This window comes from Sceloporus occidentalis, unplaced genomic scaffold, assembly GCF_023333645.1.
Source record: "Sceloporus occidentalis isolate IW3139 unplaced genomic scaffold, rSceOcc1.0.p SCAF_127, whole genome shotgun sequence".
Classification (NCBI taxonomy): Eukaryota; Metazoa; Chordata; class Lepidosauria; order Squamata; family Phrynosomatidae; genus Sceloporus; species Sceloporus occidentalis.
The window spans coordinates 426,499-448,545 of record NW_028317107.1 but is presented as its reverse complement, the minus strand read 5'-3'; the positions used below and the strand labels follow the sequence as shown (position 1 = coordinate 448,545).

Here is a 22,047-nt window from a genome sequence, read left to right as displayed (position 1 = left end):
TTCTGTTGCGCTGTACAATAGGTAGACGTGACATAACAAGTAGTATATAACATAACCGGTTTTTTTTTACCCCAACAGGCGGGCCCAAACCCCAATCTGCCCCGATCTGCCAGTCTTGGATCACCAGACAGAGCAGATGTAGTTAAAATGATTAAAGGGACGCTCCAGGTATCGTATGCTTAATGCGGATAAACACCGAGAGGTCCCTTTAAATTTTGTGGGGTCCCTTTTGTAAATGCACAGGAGTGGGGGTCTGGGGGAGGATTCTAAAGATTGCCCCTTTCCCGACCCCTCGGCTTTACGCCGTGTAGGAGATGTTTGGCTGCGATAAACAAACCTATCAGGGTCAGCGAAAAACCACAAACCATAAAAAGTCCGACCACTTGATATACTAATGAATCATTCACTTTAATTCACATGATAGCTAAAGGTCCCTTTAAATTTACATGGCGTCCCCCTTATTAATCTGTCCCTTCGCCAGCCCCCAGTTATCTTCCGTGCAGCGTATGTGTACCTCCGAACACATCCGATGCATGTTTACATTCCCTCACTGTATTAGCTTCTACCACATCTGCTGGAAGACTGTTCCACTTATCTAAAAGTAAAATAATACTTCCTTACATTATCGCTAAAGTTCTGCACACCTAGATTTCTTTTAGGAACTCTTTTTGAGGGGTTTATTTAGTGACCAGGTTCCCTTTGACCAGAGTCGCTGTTTTATGGGAGACAGTGATTGGTCGAAAGCAGGTGTGGCAGACTGGGACAGGTTTGGCAAAGTCTTTCTTTTCCAGTTGTTTTTGCGTTTTGTGCTCCGTTACTAACAGACCGCATCATTGTATGCAGGAAAGACAACAGCTCTGGCTTTATAATGCAGACCGTGTATCGAGGCAGCAGAGGAGGTCGTGCGAGGTCAGCGCGGAGATTCACACTTTCCATCGAGTCGGCGCTGCAGCTACAAGTATCTCGGAAATAATCTGCCGCTTTTCTGTGTGTCGTATGAACCCGAGATGACTGGCAGTACATGCCAAGCTTGCCTTTTACCCCCGAAACCCACAGCATACCTCACAAATCTCCCGCTTTGAAGAGCCCTGACTCTATTTAGCAGTCAGGGCGGCATGTGGTTGTGGGGATAGAGGGGTCAAGAAAAGGTCAGGTTATATAATAGGTTAGGGTTGAGGTTACATAATAAAAAAAAAAAAAAAGTGTAGAAGCTACTAGATGCGCTCGCGCCGCTTAGTTTGCCGCGCTTTTTGCGCTCGAGGGTGTCTCGTGCCACTTAGTTTAACCGCGTTTTTACTTATCTGAGGTAAAAGGGTATCTCGCGCTGCGCTCAGGGCGGGATTTTGCCCTATAAATAGACCTGCTGAGGTGCGTTCGTTTCACACCTGCGGCGAACTGCTAGCTGACTGCACTGACCTCTCTGTAGCGTCTGGTGAGCGGCAGCTTAGCGGGAGAGCCAAGGGTACGAAGATGGAAGAACTTCTTCTGAGGCTCCCACCCAAAATAAAAAAAAAATATAATCTGTCGTGGCTTTTATTGGGGTTAAGGTTGCCCTTTTTTCTTTAGGGTGAACCAGTGGTTTTGGGCTGTCCTGGCTTTAGGGCGGATGGTCTTTGAGTATTTAAGTATGGTTGCGCTCTGGGGCTTGTGCCAAGAGTGCTTTATGGTTACAATGTTTATGTTGATATTAAATAATTGGTTGATGTTACTCTGTAAGCTAAATAAAAGACCACGGCCTGTTTCTCCAGTTCAGTTGTCAGTGTCTTTATTTATTAGGATAATACGGTATGAGTTAAGCTGTTTATTTGTTGTGCATATCCCTTACAATGCTTTTCAGGACAGAGGTAGAGGTCGGCAGAGTTCGAGTTTATTCTCCGGTGTGCAGTAGCGATGCCAGTTTTTATAGCACACCAGGTGTGCTATGGCTCCTTCTAAGGGCATACCTGGGAACATCCAAGCTTCGCTATGCGGGCCATAGGTGGGGAATGGAGTGCGACTTAACTGCGCTCTTGCACCCAGAATATTCTCTGTGGTGACCCAGAGAAGTGGCGTTTCACCCAGGAATGGTTATGGGTCCTTTATTCAGGGGAATGGAGTGTTTCCCCTGCCATCGGCGGGGCGGCCCTGCGACATCGGCAGGACCACCCACTGGTGTCAGCAAGTAGTACTGGAGGCATCCCGCAAAGGGGACTCCGGGTAACAGTTCAGAGGAATACTTGTATTGTTAAAGACTGGCGGGCTAAGCATGGAAAGCCCAAAGCATTAAATCGGCAGAGAAGCGTGTGTGTCGGGGTCAGCATTGGCTTCTGTACGTGGCAAGCTGGTTCCATGGTGGGCTCGCCCGGGTAAGGCACGGCACCTGTCCGTATTGGTAGCTGATGGTAATTTTAGTGCCTTGAAATGATATATAGCGCCCTCTAGTGTGACAAAACATAATATAAACTTTAAATGGTGTTCCTCTTTATTCTGGAATGGGAAATGTTAACTAAATAAGCTCCAATAAAATGATCCAATTGGAATTTCCGTGGATTCCGACCACCCCTGATCACAGCTTCGCAGTTTTAATGAGAATCACGCAGCTGAAGCAGCCCTGTGAGTGGGTTTTCTGGCAGAGCTCTCCCCCCCGTGGGTTCTGCCGCGGGTGAGTACAGCCATGTTTTTTGAACTTATGTTACAAAGCTCGTTCTGCAAAAGGCAATTACTGATATTAACCCTTTCCACCCCGAGCCTTGCGAATGCAGAACCGTTACGTATAATTATCTCTTACTTACATAGCGCCAATCATTTCCGCAGCGACTTTTTACGGTCCGTACATTCAAAGGTATACCTCCCGACGGCAGCGGGTTATGTCCGGCCTCGCTCTTTCAGGGCTGTATTGATTATTTATTGTGTTTTAATAATTTAAGATGCAAGGTGCCTTAATGTTCCCTTACTCTGGAAAAATGTAATCATTGTTATTTTCTGCTTTTTAAATCCGTTTACACTACCGTTCACAAGTTTGGGGTCACTGAGCTGTTTTCTAACCATCAATTATCCTTTTAAACTTGGATCAGCGAACACAGCGTGCCATTGGAACACAGGAGTGATGGGGGTAAGAAAAGGGCCATTGGAACACAGGAGTGATGGGAGTGATAAAGGGCCATTGGAACACAGGAGTGATGGGGGTGATAAAGGGCCATTGGAACACAGGAGTGATGGGGGTGATAAAGGGCCATTGGAACACAGGAGTGATGGGGGTGATAAAGGGCCATTGGAACACAGGAGTGATGGGGGTGATAAAGGGCCATTGGAACACAGGAGTGATGGGAGTGATAAAGGGCTATTGGAACACAGGGGTGATGGGAGTGATAAAGGGCTATTGGAACACAGGGGTGATAAAGGGCCATTGGAACACAGGAGTGATGGGGGTAAGAAAAGGGCCATTGGAACACAGGAGTGATGGGAGTGATAAAGGGCCATTGGAACACAGGAGTGATGGGGGTGATAAAGGGCCATTGGAACACAGGAGTGATGGGAGTGATAAAGGGCTATTGGAACACAGGGGTGATAAAGGGCCATTGGAACACAGGAGTGATGGGAGTGATAAAAGGCCAGTGGAACACAGGAGTGATGGGAGTGATAAAGGGCCATTGGAACACAGGAGTGATGGGAGTGATAAAGGGCCATTGGAACACCGGAGTGATGGGAGTGATAAAGGGCTATTGGAACACAGGGGTGATAAAGGGCCATTGGAACACAGGAGTGATGGGAGTGATAAAAGGCCATTGGAACACAGGAGTGATGGGAGTGATAAAGGGCCATTGGAACACAGGAGTGATGGGAGTGATAAAGGGCCATTGGAACACCGGAGTGATGGGAGTGATAAAGGGCTATTGGAACACAGGGGTGATAAAGGGCCATTGGAACACAGGAGTGATGGGAGTGATAAAAGGCCATTGGAACACAGGAGTGATGGGAGTGATAAAGGGCCATTGGAACACAGGAGTGATGGGAGTGATTAAGGGCCATTGGAACACCGGAGCGATGGGAGTGATAAAGGGCCATTGGAACACCAGAGTGATGGGAGTGATAAAGGGCCATTGGAACACCAGAGTGATGGGAGTGATAAAGGGCCATTGGAACACCAGAGTTATGGGAGTGATAAAGGGCCATTGGAACACAGGAGTGATGGGAGTGGTAAAGGGCAGGGCCGGCCCTACAATGGAGCCGACTGGGGCAATTGCCCCAGGCGGCACTTCAGAAGGGGCGGCACTTTGCCGCCCCAAGCGTTTTTTTTTTGTTTTTTTTTGAAGCGGAGGAGAGAGAGAGGGGCGCCGAGTGGTTTTCGCTTACCCGCTCGGCGCCCCTCTCTCTCTCCTCTGCGGCGAGTTTCCCTGTTTGGTCTCGGTGCCGGCTTGTAATGCAGAGCGCCGGAAGTGACGTGAATTTCCGGCGCTCAGCATTACAAGCCGGCACCGTGGCAGCACAGGGAGACTCGCCGCAGGACTGTTTAAGGGTAAGTACCGGTGGTGGGGGGGTAGATAATGCCGCCCCCCCCCGGCGTCGGCGGGGGGCGGCATTTTAAACTTCGCCCCAGGCGGCGTTAAGTCTTCGGCCGGCCCTGGTAAAGGGCCATTGGAACACAGGAGTGATGGGAGTGATAAAGGGCCATTGGAAAACAGGAGTGATGGGAGTGATAAAGGGTCTCTGTACACCTATGAAGAGATTCAATAAAAAATCAGCCGTTTCCAGCTACGATAGTCATTTACAACATTAATTCCGTCTGCGCTGGATTTCTGATCCATTTCATGTTATATTAATGGACAGAAAACAGGGCATTTCTAAGTGACCCCAAACTTTCGCCCTTTGTTTTGTTAACCAGGAATTCTGAAAACAACATGTAGATAGCACTGTGTAATTATTTCGATCTCCCCGCAAGCCAAGTGTTTTTGTAATATAAAGCAGGGGGGATGGTTCCTTTTTTATTAAGCTGGAAAAATGAAGTGAAAGAAGAAATAGGAAGTTTAACGACATAGGAAGGAGGAACTACGGAAAGATGATGTCTTTAACCGAAATTGATACTTTTTGCAGAAAAAGCTGTAAAGTCGGATAAGCTTTTGGGACTTTTTTTTTTTTTGTTGGCTCATCAAGAAGTATTAACATTGCCTTAAAACTCTTCCCGCAGATTTTGGAATATTAAATTGGCTCGAGACAGTTTAATGTATTTGTTTAATGTCAGAGCTTGTTTGTCTGGTTTTAAAAAGTCTTCGTTAAAGCCAAGATAATGCACGGATAAGGAAGCGATTTCACAATGAAAATAAAAATCCATTTAAAAAGCGTCCAGTGGGTACATGGGGAATTATAGAGGAACCGAAAGTTATCTTTGGGTAAAACAAGGAACCGGGTACATTTTTAGTTTTGCTTAATGGGCTGTTTTCTATTAGTCACAAACCAGTAGTTATTTCCTTATGGAGATGTCGGCGATCTAAATATTTCTGCTAGCGCTGCTTTGAATTCCCCTTCTTCCTATGTTTGTCCTCGGTCTTTGTCTATCATTGATTCATCCTAAAAATCCCAATTTAAAGTGACAGCGCTGTGGGGGCCAGAAGTTAAGAGTCAGGCCCCACGAGCTCTCTGCCTGCGTGATGGGTTAATCTAGGCCACGTTCACCTACCAGCGCTTTAATGTATCTGCTGACCACCCCGGTTCACGTCACTAGAGGGTAGGATGACGCGAGCTTGGAGTTGAGTTGTGCGAATGTGGTTTTCACCACCGTTCTGTTCATCTCGCTGCGTTGGCATTCAAGCCACGTTGCATGACGGCAGTTGGGTTACCTTGGGGTGCCAAAATCGGCCATTTGTCTCCAGGACACATCATACATTTTGCATCTTCCTAACTGGCTTGTGTGTGAGATATAAAATCACCGAAGGAAATTGTTGGGGGTCACCTTGTCTTTAAGTGAACTGGTACAGGGGCGGTCATGGGACACAAGCCAAGGAGCCCAGAGCACTCCCTCTTATGGGGCAGTATGTGTGTGTGTGTAGGAGCCGGTATAGACCTAGCCGTTATTTAGTGGGTGGAAAATGGGCGGGCTGTGGGTGTGGCCAACCCACTCCCCTGGTGGGAGAAAGCGAAAGTTCACCCCGAGACCAGGCAACCAGGGCTTTCCCCAGAGACTCCAGATCCAACCTGGAGAATTTTCAGGTCTGCTGGTAGCTCTTCTTTTACCCCACCCATCTCCAATCCCACCCCTATGCCATTCAAGTAACTTGGAGGCTAGCCCCACCCTTATACACTAATAGCCACACCTCCTTACCCCCCCCCCACACACACCCCTTCTTGCCTTCTAACAGAAAAGGGACAGCTCCGGGCACCTGCCATGTGAAGTCCCCATATATAATCGTTTTCATAAAAAAGACACCAAAGACGCAGGTTACTGATAGAATATGCAACTCTTTACAAAATATACATAGGTAAAATATCAGGCCACAACACCTGTGCTGTCTAGAAAGGCCTGCAGTGCATTCTAGAGGAATGGATACTGTTCTTTACATGGGTTCATAATGTGCTATAGAAATCAATATTCATAAGAGCTTACAATCTAAATTGATCGGTAATTAACAGACACACGAGAATGTATTATTATATAAGCAGAGGCACCAGGAGGTAATGCATTTTGTCTGAATTCACAGAAGAACGGTGGACGGGTTTAGACTACTGCATGAGGTCCACTGACCACCAGACGCCTGACACCTCCCGTAATTCACACACACTAATAAATAAACAGATCTTCTACAAGGTTCACCAAAAAACAGGAAAAAATAGAAATATTGGCCACATGATAAATAGAAGAGGCTGGCTGGGGAGGGATACAAACACCCCACTCCGAAGGCACTTGGTTGGCTGGAGAATGTTCTAGATAATAGTGCACCGTAACACTTGGCTTTATACGCTGAGAAGTAGCGAAGGGTCGTCTGGTATTTAAACCGGTCTTCTTCAGGGGAGGCTGGTGATGTCCCTCTTTGGCGGTGGGCCCAGGGGCTTGGGGCAGTTGTCGTTGCCTCTTCCTTCAAACATCATGATACTGGAAATAAAAAATAAAAAAAGGGTTAGAGAAAAAATACCATTACTGATCTGTTCTCCCTGATTCAGCCTCAAAACCCCCTTACAGTGCAGGTCTTCAGGGTACGGTGGCCCACCATTTTTAGAGGACATCCACCCGTTTAAGACATATGCCTATAATACACCGTAAACATGGGACCCTGCACTGCATAGGCATCTACATCGAATTCAAAACTCCTCCTCCCAGACAGCCTGTAGTGGAGCAGTAGGAATATGGGCGGAGAGTAGGTGGGATGTGGGTGTGAACAAACACACCTTCCCTGTCCAGAGAAAGAAGAAAGTGTCCTGGAGACTCGAGGAAGCAGGGCTGCACCCGGAGACTCTGGGTCAAGCTCAAGGCATTCCTAGGAACGCTCCTAATATTTGTCCAGAAATTGGGATGACATAGAAGCTCGGTTTAATATTGCAGAATAATGCGACTGCTTATTATAACCAAGAATTTAAAGGTCTTTTGCATGTGTAGTAGTTCATTTAAAAAAATCCAATACTCGGGATAGTAGTTATAAATCAGGGCATTAGTTCTATGTCTAGCCTCCTGCCTAAAATAAAGTTTGCAAGATATAGAAGTTGTGGCACATCACTTGTAACTAATAGATCAGCGAAGACGTTAGGGTTTTATAAAACATGGCCTCACAGCTTCTTTTAAACGTTTTCCTACGGTTCCGGCTGTAGAATATTCATCGGTCTCCCTTTCACGTATAACGATAGCTGGACGAGGAGTCGGACATATGCGGTGAATCCTTGGGGTGCGGTTAAGCTCTGTCAGCATCTGACAATGGAGTTTTGGCCCCGAGGTTACCTTTTTCTTTGTGACCACGGGACAATGTACAAAGAAGGAAGTACATTTCACAGAATAGAGAAGTGTTCTAAGCAACCTCAGGGAATCTAGAAGGAAGTGCGGGCTCTTTGGGGGGTTATTAAACTGCTACGCTGAAAAAGATCTGACAGTGTAGGGACATAATGAACGGCGGATTAGGAGATCCATGATTCTGTTCTCCATTAGATGAGATAAATCTAGAAAGTGGTTTTATCGCCATAGCAACTGAGGAAAGGATCTAGTGTGAAGTCCTCTTTTCCAACAAGAGAATCACATACCCAGCGGAACGTTCAAACATCCCAAGCCGGGTGAATGATTAAGGCACTCGAAGAGTTAAAGCGGGGCTGCGCGCCATGACTGGTTAACCAGCTATTATTAGATGACCCGTAATTCGCTTGACTTAAGCCAATCACACTTTAACCCTCTTAGTGCCAGAGGGACGGCCCAGGTATCCTGTGCAATTTAAAGTGAGTGTCAGCGTTTAATGTTTTGGGGTTTTTTTCATCCAAGGAAGAATTGCATGAGGATGCGTTTTGATCTATACATCTGCAAGCACTTTTGCTGCCACAATGTATAGACAAAGATAATTTAAAGCTCAAATACGTTCTATATTTTTTTAATCTTTATTTAAGATTCTCCCCTGTCTTACACATAGATCTTTTCAGTGGGTAAAAGGGTATAACTGTTGACTCTTATTATATAACCCAATACATTTAGAACAGCGTCATTAAACCCTGAATTAAAATTAAAAGAGGTATATATTCGGGAAAACATATTTCTTTATCTATCAATTTCTCAGGACCCCCTAACTAGGGATATTAAATAGGAATGTTTTCTTGGTCGACGCGATTTTTTTTTCTTTTCTTTCTTTCTAAAAGCGAGACAAACCATACAAAAATGCTTCTTTTCATGAGTCTCCTTAAGTGTCAATAACCTGGCAGGAAGCAAACGGCCTCCCCCTAGCCCCCCAGTCCCCCCTATTCAGGGAGCGAGTACATAGAGCTCTCCCGTCCGTGCTCCCCATGGGAATGCATTGAAAGAGCCTGTTCCTGCTCTCAAAGTAAAGGGGGGACATGGCAGGCATACAGAAAAGGAATTGTTAAGACCCTAGGCAGCCTGCCACATCTGAGACGGGCCCCGACACACCAAGAGGTTGGAAGGCAAGCCATCTCGCCCATCCAAACCGGGGCTGCTGCGTTGATTGATAATAGCCGATAACGTGGAGGTGAAGGATAGAATGGAGAATGACGTTGGGGGCTGGGGGGCAATATGACAAAGACAGACAGTGTTCCTCAGGCTGGAGTGATGTAATTGAAGGCACAGAGGAGCCTGCGACTGCATAGAACTTGCTCTGTATGGCTGTGTAAGAAGCTTTCTTCTGGCCGAGAGGCGAGGTGGCATATTACCTGACCACAAAGACCCCGATTTATCCACTTTCAAAGGCAACCTTTCAAATCCCGAAAGCACATTCCACTCTGCTACTTTATACAATGATACTGAATAGTTCTGTGAACTTTCCATTCCAAACGACCGAGATCGGTTCACAGATAAGAGATTTAAGGAGCCTTTAAGCCCAGATTTGCCAATCACTTCAGCTTCTCAAATATGTCGGTTCTTGGTTATAAATGATTCAGTTCTGGATTCTGCGGGATCCTTCAACAACTTATCTGCTCCCAAATGTAATGTTTAGTCAACAGAACACCATGGGGATTAACAAAGCTTATCTAAAATATTAGTATGAAATTATGTGGCTATATGTTGATGTAGTCATCTCAGGACTGCGGCATCTTTTAAATCGCTGATATCCGTGATAATAGCTTTATAGCGGAACACACGTGGCTGTAAACAATCTCCGCCGCTAGAGGCTCATGGGAAATGAAATGTATGGCTGTAGACAATCTCCGCCATTAGAGGTTCATGCAGGTATGTCTTCGGTAGATGTCAACATCATAGTTACCCCACTGTTGCATTTTTGTGGGCAGTGAGAGCCATGGGACAGTTGGAAAGATCCTCGGTGTTCAGTGTATACCGTCCTGTCCAAAACAGCTTTGTATGAATAAAATATCTAGAAAACACATAAAAGGAACATAGAAAGGATCCAGGCAGGATGCAAATGCTTTCTAAATTCCTTATTACTCTAGCACAACTGGTGGTTGTACGTGGAACTGCAAGTAAAAGTTTCAGGTAGTGGCCCAAAATGTTTAAATCAGGGCTGTCAGGGGGACAATCTCCGCTGCCCTCCTTGCCAGACCTCCCCTGGTGATAAATGGTTTTCAGTGATTTCATTATTGAAATCTGCAACTTTGGTGCATAAGAAACTAATGAATTATGGATGCCAAGAGTTTAGTGCTGCTGATACCACCCAACAAGCAACACTACATATACCCTACTGCAACAATATCACAACCCCCGGAACCTATTAACTACCGGAAATCCGTCCTCGGGGGACGGAGAAACAACATGATTTTATCCGTTTGGGGATTTAACATTAACTACCCTCGTATCTGGCAGTTTAAATAGCTGGATTGCTTTCGGGTATAGTTTGTCAGCGCTTGATTGTTCCTTCGAGGAGCTGCTAATTCGGCTTGGCAAGAGTCTCGGCGCAGACAATCAGCGTATTCTGTACGCGAAACACATTCTGCTTTCCAAATGGATGCGATGCTGGATTTCTCCGGTGCTCTGTATCGATCATGGGAAACTGACATGAGAATACTTTGTCCTACTCTGCAATGAGGGAAGTTGGCCAAAGTATACAACTTAATGACTACCGAGTGCCAGAAGAGTAATGAGGAAGTCCTAGTATCTAAATGCCGCACGGGAGCAGCGATAATCTCAAGACATCCCATTCTGAGAAGACTTGTCCACTTATAACATTGTCTACCTACGTATTCCCCTTAACCTCTCTAGGTCCAAAGGACAGGAGCAGACACACACAACTAAATCTTCAATATATCTCTCAATGCCCCTGTTTAGTTTGAGCAGTCCCTCTGTGGTATACAAATACCTCTGTCCCTCTTTCCGCCCCTTGATGTTCCTCTTTTCTAGGAGCTCCGAATTTTTGCTGGGAACCAATATATCTCAGTGTTCTTCAGACTTAAAGTAGCAGTAGTGTGTATACAAACGGTAGAAACATTTATTCTTCTATAGGTCCGTCAAAGACACATAAATCCTTGAATATCCCCCAATGCCCCAGCTACACCTCCAACCACATCTGGTCATTTCAGATGTTGAGACGTTTGGGGTTCAGCACCTCCACTTCTCGGCACATAACCTGCCTGTACGGATGCTTTCTTTTCAAAAAGAATACTAACCATTTTATTGCTTCCGTATTTTAACGTTAACTTTTTGATAAAATAACAAGCAAATTGGCAAGCCTACCTGTCCGAATGGCTCTGCAGAAACCAGCGCCCGTCTCCATCCCCTTGTAGGATTTAGTCATGCAAAAGCTATTTTCTGCCCCAAAGTCAGTGAAATGATTAATACCATACTCCTTATATCTGTGCTCCTTTCATCTGCCCCAAGATATCCGTTGTCTATCCAATTTAATATTGGCATTGAACCCATTACAATAATAGCCCCTATTTGATATGCGAAGAGGCAGCTTCTCCGCACAAGGAAAGCTCTGATCTCTTTTGAAATGAAAAGGCTTCCAACAGACGGAAGTAGAGTCTAGAATAAACATTATCTAAAAGCCTCTCTTATCCCGTCTCTAAATTGGCAATAAAGAGAGCTCCAAGGTGTTCGTATCCATTCTTTGCTTCTCAGCCCTAGGGATAAAATTCCCTCTCGGAAGTGGTGGTGCTCTGCGAGACTTAACCCCTTTCTGCGTTAGGGGCTGCCACCCAAGACTTATCATTTACATTCATTAACTTCCCCCAAAAAAAGTTTGCTTCGGAAAAGGACCAACATTTTGACTTTTGCCGGTCATCAGGGGTAGACCCAGACAGCCTTAAGTTGATGGGGAGTGGGCATGGATAAACGTTGGCCCATCAACCTTGGAGACCCAGGGAAGCAGAGCATCACCCGGAGACTCCTGGTCAAACTTGAAATGTATATTCAGAGATGTATCTCGGGTGGGGGGCGCTGGACTAGGCCCGTCCCCACTCCCTCTCACCTCCCCGGCGTCTACCATGCTGAGTGTCGGGAAAGGCACAGCGCTCCATACTTTAATGGGCTCAAGGATAAGTGGCATGTTGGGGTCGCCCCCCTTGAACTGCCGCCCTAGACCTAGTCGGCCAAGGCGGGCAGATGCCGCTGGGTATGTTGCATTATAGCTTTAGAAGAGCCTAACCCTTCATGATGCGATATTAATGATGAAAAAGCGATGAGAATTATAAAAAATATTTTTTCCCCGTTCTCTCTATTTGCTTTGTTTTTATAAAACCGCTTCAAGCTTTTGAGAGTGTGAAGTGTTAGCAGAACTCTATACATGCAGTGTTTCATTTTATTCACAGTCTGATCTGTCAAACATCTTTATGCTAGAGGTGAGAACCTAATAACGTTCTTTATTATGTTTAATAGCGCCAAGCATCACCGAGTGACACTTTTCTTGGAAGTCTCCTCCGCTCCCTCTGATCACAGAGATCTCCCTCCAGTACTTTACTGCAAAAAACCATATATTTGTTAAAATTACTATACAATACTTTATCCTTGTAACTGATTCTCGCTTCATATCTCCGCATGATGCGTATTCAGCATCTGATAAATACAATGAAATCCGCATCTATGTGTTGGTTCACGCCGACTCACACCGGTCGGAGATTCCATGTCAAACGGTTATTTGGCAAATATATAATAAAACTGCAGCCTCTATAACTTGATGTCAACGTTCCAAACTAGAACACCATGTAGCCAATGAAAGACAGGATTCTCATTGGCTACATATAGTTGGTCAAGCTAAAGGTTATCATTTATAGATCTTTATTTTCTTTTTAATAATAATATACCCAGGATTGCCGTATCCCCAAAGGTTGGTTGATCGTGATAATGGAGTGGGAACAGGCACTAGCCAAAACTACGTCGTATTCAATGGCGTCGCGTGAAAATAATCGCAATGGCTGATAACCAAGGTCACTCCAGGGATAACCTGGCAACGGTTTTCCGTTCTAGATCACCAGTTCTTTTACCTAGAACCCAGGCTAGAGATACCAACATGTGCACTAGGGACATCATTAAGCAAGAGGGGAACCTTACGCAACGAGTGACTGCCCAAAATGAGGTGATCTGATATTGGTTTTCGACAACCATGTTTCCAAACGGGTGAGACAACCTCTGACACGTTTGCTCTAATGAAAACATTTCTGCTCGATGAGTTATGCTGTATAAATCTTAATTACCCTGGGTGTGAAGATGTTTCTGGGCTAACTCAATGACTATAATGACTTCCACGTACTTGATCATTCTCAGTATCAAAACATTACTTCCCTTTCTGGGTATTTTCCTGTTTCGATCATTCTCTTTGACTGCCGTGAAAAAGAATCCAGACAAACTGGAAGTATCCGTCGGAGACTAAGAAGAAACTCAGACAACCAAACAGGTTTTCCAATAGAAAGTCAACTGAAATAGGGCATTTAAAAATGACACCCCGGAAAGGCATGCGTTATTTATCAACGAAACGCGACAGGGCCGCGGTGCACCCTTTCCTCCTCGTCTGGTGGAATCCCGTCTAACAGAGACAAATTCCGACGGTGGAATTTACCAACCCGTAAGTATAATCCCATTTGAAACTTGGTACAAAGCTCATCGGTGATGTCAGGAATGCAGGTGATTAACCTTGACCAGATCCGTGAAGTGGAAATGATAATTAAAGGCTTTACCCTATTAGAAGGACTTTTAACAGCCAACCACCCGTCTGGCTCCCAACTTCCAACGCATTAAACTAAGTTCTTCTATGCGTGGGGTCGTTTCTCAAGGTCACACGAACCTTATCTGCTGCCTCGAAGCACCAAAACGGTTTTGTTGATACTTAAATTATCAATCTCATGCTTTATTTTTGACACTTTTTAGTTGAAATTGCTGAGTCAAAAAAAAACAAACCGAAATCTTCCATGAGATGAATGTATCAATGCCTTCTTTTGTGTCGCATGATACTGATTCCCAGCAAAATTACGAATTAGGTATGAGGTCCCGATGATGACGGGGGCCAAACGCCGAGTGGGGCATGCAGCAACGCCGCTCCCCGCTTCACCGGAAGGTTTGTAGGTAGTGTTGAATTTAATTAATAGTGTTAAATTCTACAGAGTAGGTGGGACAGCACCTTTAATACTCCTGTCAGCGATGCGGATTGGGAGATTGCCATGCAGGGGATGATTTATTATGCAGCGCATTGAATTGTGCTAATATTTTTGGTCTCAGCGGAACTTGACACTTAGTGAATTCGGAACTTTCGAGCGTTTGTTTCAGGCTGTTTTATGGTTATTATTTTCGGAGAGACGTTATTTCTGTCGCTTTTATTAAAACAATGCAAGTGCGGTCTCATCACTGCCCTTGTCCTCTTGAGACACAAGCCTACAGCAGCGGCAATCCGTCAGTGCTTGGGTTACAAAGTTATCCTTAAGAAGGAATGTCTATAAAAATGTTATTACTGCTATCAGAATAAAAATGAGTTTTCATAAATATCGCGCTGTATTCATTTTTTACCCAGTGGTAGTTTTTGCCCCAAAATGAGTTCTCGCTCTGTGATCTGAGCAGGCGATGAATTCTGTGTATCCCTTGCCTTTTTAATTGAGATGCCTGTGTTCCAGGGGTGTACCTAGATCATTCCCCCCCCCCCCCTTCTAGACAGCGTCGGTGCTTGAGCATCATGGTCGCACCCCATCCCCTACAGCAGCAGGCACCCTGGGAAGAAACTACCCCCCCCAGCATAGGTACGCCATTGTTGTGATCAAGCTGGAAAACGTGGTATTTGTTGGTCTGTTGGTGGCCCTCGAGGGCTGGAGTTGAGAACTCCTGCACTAAACTCTTTATTATTTGCCTTCATACAATATGTGGCCAGATTACAATGTGACGAGGGGAGCGCTCCCTTCTGAAGGCGTTTCACAGCTGGGTGCCGCGGCTCACGTCCTGCGCTCTGTCTGACACCGAGGGGATTAGCGATTCAGATGGAGAGTTAAAGGGACAGGCCCTGGATCTGCTGCCAGCTGTTCTGTAACATGAGAGCCATGAGTCCCCCTTGAATTCCAAGCGACTGTCCAGCCGTCCCACACCCGGCGGAGGAGTGAAAGGTCCACAAACACCATTTCCCATGCTTTCTTTTAATAACCAATGTGGCCTACGGTACCCAGCCTGTTCAACAATAATCCAGGGAGATCTGTTTAAACTACGTAGCTCACAACAGGCTCTGGTTTCCCAGGGCAGTCCCAACAACTGGGTGAATGTCCCCAGCCACCACCAGAAAATTGTTCTGTTTCACGGTTCAAAAAATATACAACTTTTCTGCAAAAGTCCATTGGCGGGGACGTAAATCTGCCACTCAAAAACCCTACTCCTTTTAACGAAAAGAATGACGAATTTGCGCTGCGTTACCCACTTTTCTTACCGTATTTTGCATCCGCAATTCCATGCAATACATCCCGGGCGACTGAGCCTACTGGGGTTTTCTTTTTGTCATTGCTGTATAAACGTCTTGTTTACGGCTTTTATTCCAATCATAGAAGACAGGCAAACCGACATTTGCATTACTAACTGGTGTAATGGCGACAGACAGGTGCTATATTGCTTTGCCTGTCATCGGAGATCATCACGTTGAGGTTTTTTAAGTAAAAACCGACTCTTAATGGCTGGTCTTTGATGAACCCAGGCGTTATATTACCATGTGCTAATGAAAACAACAGATGCAGCCAGTTGTCTCTCGTATAAAAGGTTCATTGTGAAAAGAATCGGTGTATTTATTCCCACAGAGACCCCAGGAATAAATACTTTCAGCGCCTCGATCGGGCTCAGAAAAATGCTGAAACCAGCGAGCAAGATGTATGAAGACAATTAGTGTGGGAAGAAAAGTGATTTAAAACCATCCAAGTACAAAAAAAAATATCCAACCGAGAGGCTACAATCGTCAGGTTTAAATTCCAGTAAAGGAACCTTAAAGGGACAGTCACGTATTTCTGCACGCATGACGCCAGCCGCAGCTGCAGGGGTAGCTAACAAGGGTTTTTAACTTTTTTTGGGGTGGAACACTAGCTAGATTGGCAGAGAGACGGGGCAGTGAGGCATTATCGGACCTCTGGAAAAAATACGACATGACTGTTCCTTTAAATCGCCCCCCCCCGGACTGGCCACCTGGCACACTGGGGAAATGCCTATTAGCTGGATATACCTGTCCTACTATGAGCATAGAAAGAGCCGCATTTACGTCATCAGGCGGCCTCTGGCCTTAAAGGGCCAGCCCTGTCATCCCTAGTACAGCCCTGCTTTATATCCCTTATATTGGGTAAAAGTACAGTTTTATTAAGAATCATCTAATTTTTTGATTAATTTGTAGATTTTTCTCTTTTTCTGTAACTTTTTTGGCACTTCTTTTTTTTACTGACTGCTTGCAATCCTGTAACACGGGCTGGGGATGCAAGAATAGTGAATGGGGTATGATTCAGTTCTATATTTGTATCATAGAACATATTTAGGAGTATCTCATAGATGTGAAATAACTCCAAAACCTTTCAATTAAAAGGGAAAGAAAAACAGTGCGGTCCTCATGATAAAAGGTAAGTAGCAGTCATAAAGCGTGTTCCACTGTATGTCACATACTCTCCAAAGTCCCTCTTTCCTCCTTTAATATACATTTTTCTAGGAGGTCAGAATGTTTGCTGGGTATGAGGGTATCGCAGGGTTCTACGGCCCTAAAAGCCCCGATAATGTGTATAGAAACAGCAGGGAATGGGTCAATTGGTCAAATAATAAATTGGTAAGTCCCCATGTTGCTAATCACAGGTCTAAGCCAAAAGTGCCCCCTCTAGGGCAGTTTGAATGGTTGGGAGGTATGATATATATTAAATCACATGACGTTTTAGGTACAAATTTCATTAAAATACCCTCCTTGCGCCAAATCACGATGTACTCACAGTTTCAGCACCGCAGAACGTTTTCCTAGCATCATCTTGATGAAGTCCCTGTAGCAGATGCTGTCGCTTACGCCTCCCGTTACCTCCGCAATCATCTTCTTCACCTCCAAATGGGTTTTGGGGACCCCTAATTTCTCCATCATCATCTTTAATGCCATCATATCTATAGGGGTTGGAAGAGAGGACATCATTATAGGGGTCACCTTGTAGGAGCAATATACCCCCCCCATTCTAAGTGAACACGTTATACGATATATGGCAAATAAATCTAAAGTTCGATTTTAAATTCCCCCCCCCCCGATTGGTAAGACCCTTTGCGGGATAGGTATATACATTCAAATAATTACATTCTGCAATCCCTATAGACATTCAAACGGCCCATAAAAAAAGAATCATAGCAAATTTGTACCTTGGGTCCGCACGTCTTGTTTAATACTTTGATATAAACGGAATCTGTCCTGCAGAAAGTGTATTTATGTTTAACCATAGCCTTAAACGGTGCAATTTTCTGCATCCAGACACCAATTTGCATAAAGATCTATAATCTTGGAATCTAGGTCTCCGTGTGCCAAAATTTACAATTCCTACCTCGACTTCCCCTCTTACAATAAATGCAAATTAATTTTCGCTCTTCTGTTGGCAAACAACAGATGGCCCGAGATATTGCTAAATAAACGATAATGATTAGAATACCCCGTTCTGCTGATTATCAGATGTGTTATAATGACCGGGAGGGGGAGAGGAGCCCGAGATGACGGCAGCAGCTATCTAACAGATTTCTCTTTTAATTTCCACATTTTTCTGATCTTTGTAAGCAATGTGGGGGTTCACCAAGGTAAAAGCTTCTGCCAAGTCTATGTGAGACATTGTATACAGTAATCACCCCCCCAGCGCTGTATACAGTAATCCCCCGCAGCGCTGTATACAGTAATCACCCCCCAGCGATGTATACAGTAATCACCCCCAGCGCTGTATACAGTAATCACCCCCCCAGCGCTGTATACAGTAATATAACCCCCCAGCGCTGTATACAGTAATATAACCCCCCAGCGCTGTATACAGTAATATACCCCCACTGAGCTGATGCTTTATGGAAATGCTTATGAAGTCCTTTCCTCCATAGACTTTGATTAGTCAGGGTGTCTGGCTAGGTGATTAAGACTGAGCCATTCTATGATTTCCCATGGGCAGAATGAAGGAGTCGAGGTGTTTGCTTAGCAGATCGGGCTCAGATAACACAGCGAGAACTCAAATGGGAACGGGTCAAAGGCAACAATGTCCACGCTGTATCTGCAGGGATTAAGCTAGCCTGAACTCTTTCGCTATGTACTCGCTGCTAAATAAATATAATTCACTCACCGATCTCTCCTTGATCGTTCAAGTCAAAATCCATATATTTTTCTAGAAAAGAAAGAGACAAGAGATACATTTAGTATGAATCCATTCCAGGATTGGCAACACTGTATCCGTTATATCAGATCTCCTTGGTTTAGATTTGGATCGTTAATTCAGCCCGTTCCCACCCGTTCTTGCCCCGTGCACCAAGGCCTTGGGGTGAACTTCTACTACAGGAATGTGTTTTCTGCTTCCTTCCATGACATCCACAGTTAGTGTTTCCCTCGAACACAAAGAGCTGACCTTAAATTTCTCAATCGCCCGCTTTCATCATTAAACATGACCTTTGTACGGTTGGTGCAGCTGATTAATTAACATTAATTAGGTTCTAAAATAATAGGCTATTCTCACGCAATAATTTGACCTGGTATGACAAGTCCGAGGAAGGCAGTTCCTGGGGTGGGTGACGGGACCTTGGCCCCATAACTCGAGGCAGACTGCGTGTGGGGCTGCCCACCGACGTCGATCCTAAAAAGGGTGGGCTTGGGTAGCTGGAGCCTGGGTGTTCCCATCAGGCTTATTGGTGTGCCAATGCTCCATTGACCCATTGGGGAGATCTCCCTTGTAGCTAGCTCATATACATTATGGGGGGAAATGCAGCGAGCTAGGATATGATGTCATATCCCAATGCTCAGCTTAGAGGACAGTAGCCATGGGGGACTGCTGGGACGTTGACCAGTGCCCACACAATATATGTCACCCATGGGTCCTCATGTTACATTTTTACACAATTTGTAGGTTTTTCCCTTTGAAGATACGCCAGAAGGTAGCGGCAAACCTGTCCACGCATTTCAATTTTCATAGCAGGCATCTGAGGTCTTGAAAGCCTAAGTGGCTCCACATCTTATTGCAAGAACGTCATTCCACGCTTACAATACGTCTTCAGATGGAGTAACGAGAGGCGCTTTTAGGAAAGGGATGGATACGTTGTTCCCTAATCTCACTTAAAGTTGTATTTGAAGCCAGGAGCCGTGTGTTATTGTAATTTTCTTTTCCGAGATGTTGGCATAATTTCGACAATCGCTTTTGGTGTGGTCATTTTTGGCCTGATGCACAGTGAAAGGGAGAGTTACAAAAAGATTAGGTCATAAGAGAAAGGAGATTTGGATCTCAGGTTTTTCTTTTCGTCCAAGTAACTCCCATGAAATGATTAACAGACACGGAGTCAGAATTTAGAAAAAGATTGAAAGGAATAGCAATTTTAAGTAAAAACATAGAACTTTGAATCTTATTTACATAGACGTATAGAATTTCCAGCAGATTGGGCCCGTCTTCCTCAAAAAAAGTCTTGTCTGCTGGGAGGTAGATCAATGTATCTACCACCTTCTCAGTAAAGTAAAACTATCTTACATTCTTCTCTAGTTTTAGATTATGGCGTCTTGTTCTAACATTTCTCCTCCTTTGGAATAACTCCCCTCCTGTACTTTGTTAAATGCTTTTATGTATTTAAATGTCTCTCTCCCATCTACTCTCTCTCTCTTCCCTCCTTCATCTTATAAGCTGGTGTTCAAAAGTTTGGGGTCACTTAGAAACTCCCTTGGTTTTTGAAAGAAAAGCACACTTTATCCATTAAAATAACAGGAAATGGACCAGAAATCCAGCACAGACAGGGTTAATGCTGTAAATGACTATGATTTTTAATGGGAATATCTTCATAGGTGTTCATCACTCTTTATCACTCCCATCACACCTGTGTTCCAATGGCCCTTTATCACTCCCATCACTCCTGTGTTCCAATGGCCCTTTATCACTCCCATCACTCCTGGGTTCCAATGGCCCTTTATCACTCCCATCACTCCTGGGTTCCAATGGCCCTTTATCACTCCCATCACTCCTGGGTTCCAATGGCCCTTTATCACTCCCATCACTCCTGTGTTCCAATGGCCCTTTATCACTCCCATCACTCCTGTGTTCCAATGGCACGTTGTGTTCGCTGATAATTGATGGTTAGAAAACCCTTTTGTAATTATGTTACAGCAGAAATGTCCTTGTTTTCCATGAAAACAGCCGAGCGACCCCAAACTTTTCAACAGATCATTAATATCCTACAAACCAATCGCCATTTCTTTGACCTCCAACTGCTAACCATCACTCTCAGCCTTGGATAGGGGGAATTTAAGTGCAAGCGGAATATGTCACTATATTTGGAAGGCGTCCAGACCTTGATTTACACAATAAACAGAGATTGAGAAACACCGAGATCAGGAAAGTCGGCAAGGACTTAAGCAAGTGTAAACCTGTTAGCACGTGATACATACAAGGTTATCTGAACGCTTACAAGCCCATTCTAAAGCACTTGGTGCATTATTACGCCTCATTCATTTTTTTTACAGTAACATTTACTGTCAAGTGACACAAAATCAGGCACTGAAATAATAAAATGATAGATCTGCTAAGGGTTATTTGCTCAAACATACCAGAGAGCAGCACTGAGGATGAAAAGCAGTCCTGGCACTTTAAGGCCAGTGGCCACTAAATTACATACAATGGCCAATGGCTGTATGTGGCCAATAGTATTCCAAAATGTGGAGGACCTGATCTGCGGCTGGAGTGGCAATCTGTGTAAGTATGTTGTGTGGTCAGCCGGCCATATGCCCATTGTGCCAGATCGCTAGTCCAAGCCTGCTAGAGAGTTTGAGTGTAATTGACAGTTCTACTCCCCAAGAGGTTCTGCAGCAGTCAGCCCCCACTACACAGGTTTTCCCTATCCTTAGTAAGTATCTGGTATTTTTTACAATTACAAATCCCATAATTTACTGCAAACTGGGAATTGTGAGCAGATGTGCAGCTCACACAATGCTCCTCTTGTACTGTTTACCAAGATCTATCTATTCTCCTTCCTCCTGATTTAACCCGGGACATAATGAGAGCGGCTGTGTAACTACATGGGTCACAAGGATGGCACAGACCAGCTGTTTGGGGGCAAAGATGGCACAGGGAGAGCGTTTGGGTGTTAGGATGGCACTGGTAAACAGTTTGGGGTCAAATGTGGCACTGTGGGACATGTTGGGGGGGGGCCCTGGGGAATTTTTTGTTTCTAGTTACATCCCTGGACGTCCCTCCGGCTCTGACATTGAGCTTCTGCCTTATCGCAGGCAACAGCTGAAGGTTTCTTCGACAGAGAGGAATTCTAGAGTTCACAATGAGGACTCTGTTGGGGGGGACGAGAGGCCGGTCAAGAAACCATGAGACTGACAAGCGTGTAGGAAGAAAGGGGGCAGTGGAATTAAAGGGCTTCTCTGTCTGACAGCGCATAGCTTTCCACCTACGGCCAAAATGTTAACAGAAAGCCAAACGCCGAAAGCCAAACCAGCAGAGACCGCCGAGGTCTATTGCTTTAACCGTTCATCAAACGGAGCACACGCCACTTTGCGGTCTTCTGCTGACATGGCAACAGAATTGTTGTCCAATTACGGTGATTTAATCTCCTGCATTAGGAGCTGGCATGAATAGGTCCTGTTGGAAGAGGATTGTTTCTGGACACAGCTTGGATACTTTAAGTAGGGTTAAGGGGTCCTGCTATTGAGGAGCAGCTCCTCACGGAGCCCTGGGAAACCGTTTTGTAGGATGGGGGGGATCTGAAGCAGAATGTGGGGCAAATATTGATTGCAAGAGCTCTTTTAGTTTCTCGATTATAACCTGGAGAACTTAGGGGTCTTTGTTGAAAAATTTATCCGT

The 22,047-nt window shown here is 44.9% G+C and overlaps 1 protein-coding gene across 1 annotated transcript; it reads right to left on the bottom strand.

The window, feature by feature from the left end:
- Positions 1–6,975: 6,975 nt before the first annotated feature.
- Positions 6,976–18,367, bottom strand: LOC149281773 (allograft inflammatory factor 1-like). Its single transcript, XM_089499012.1, has 3 exons — positions 18,334–18,367; positions 16,975–17,137; positions 6,976–7,063 (listed from the first exon to the last, which is right to left on the bottom strand). The coding sequence occupies exons 1-3, from the start codon at positions 18,365–18,367 to the stop codon at positions 6,976–6,978; spliced, it is 285 nt and encodes a 94-aa protein (XP_089355138.1).
- Positions 18,368–22,047: the final 3,680 nt, after the last annotated feature.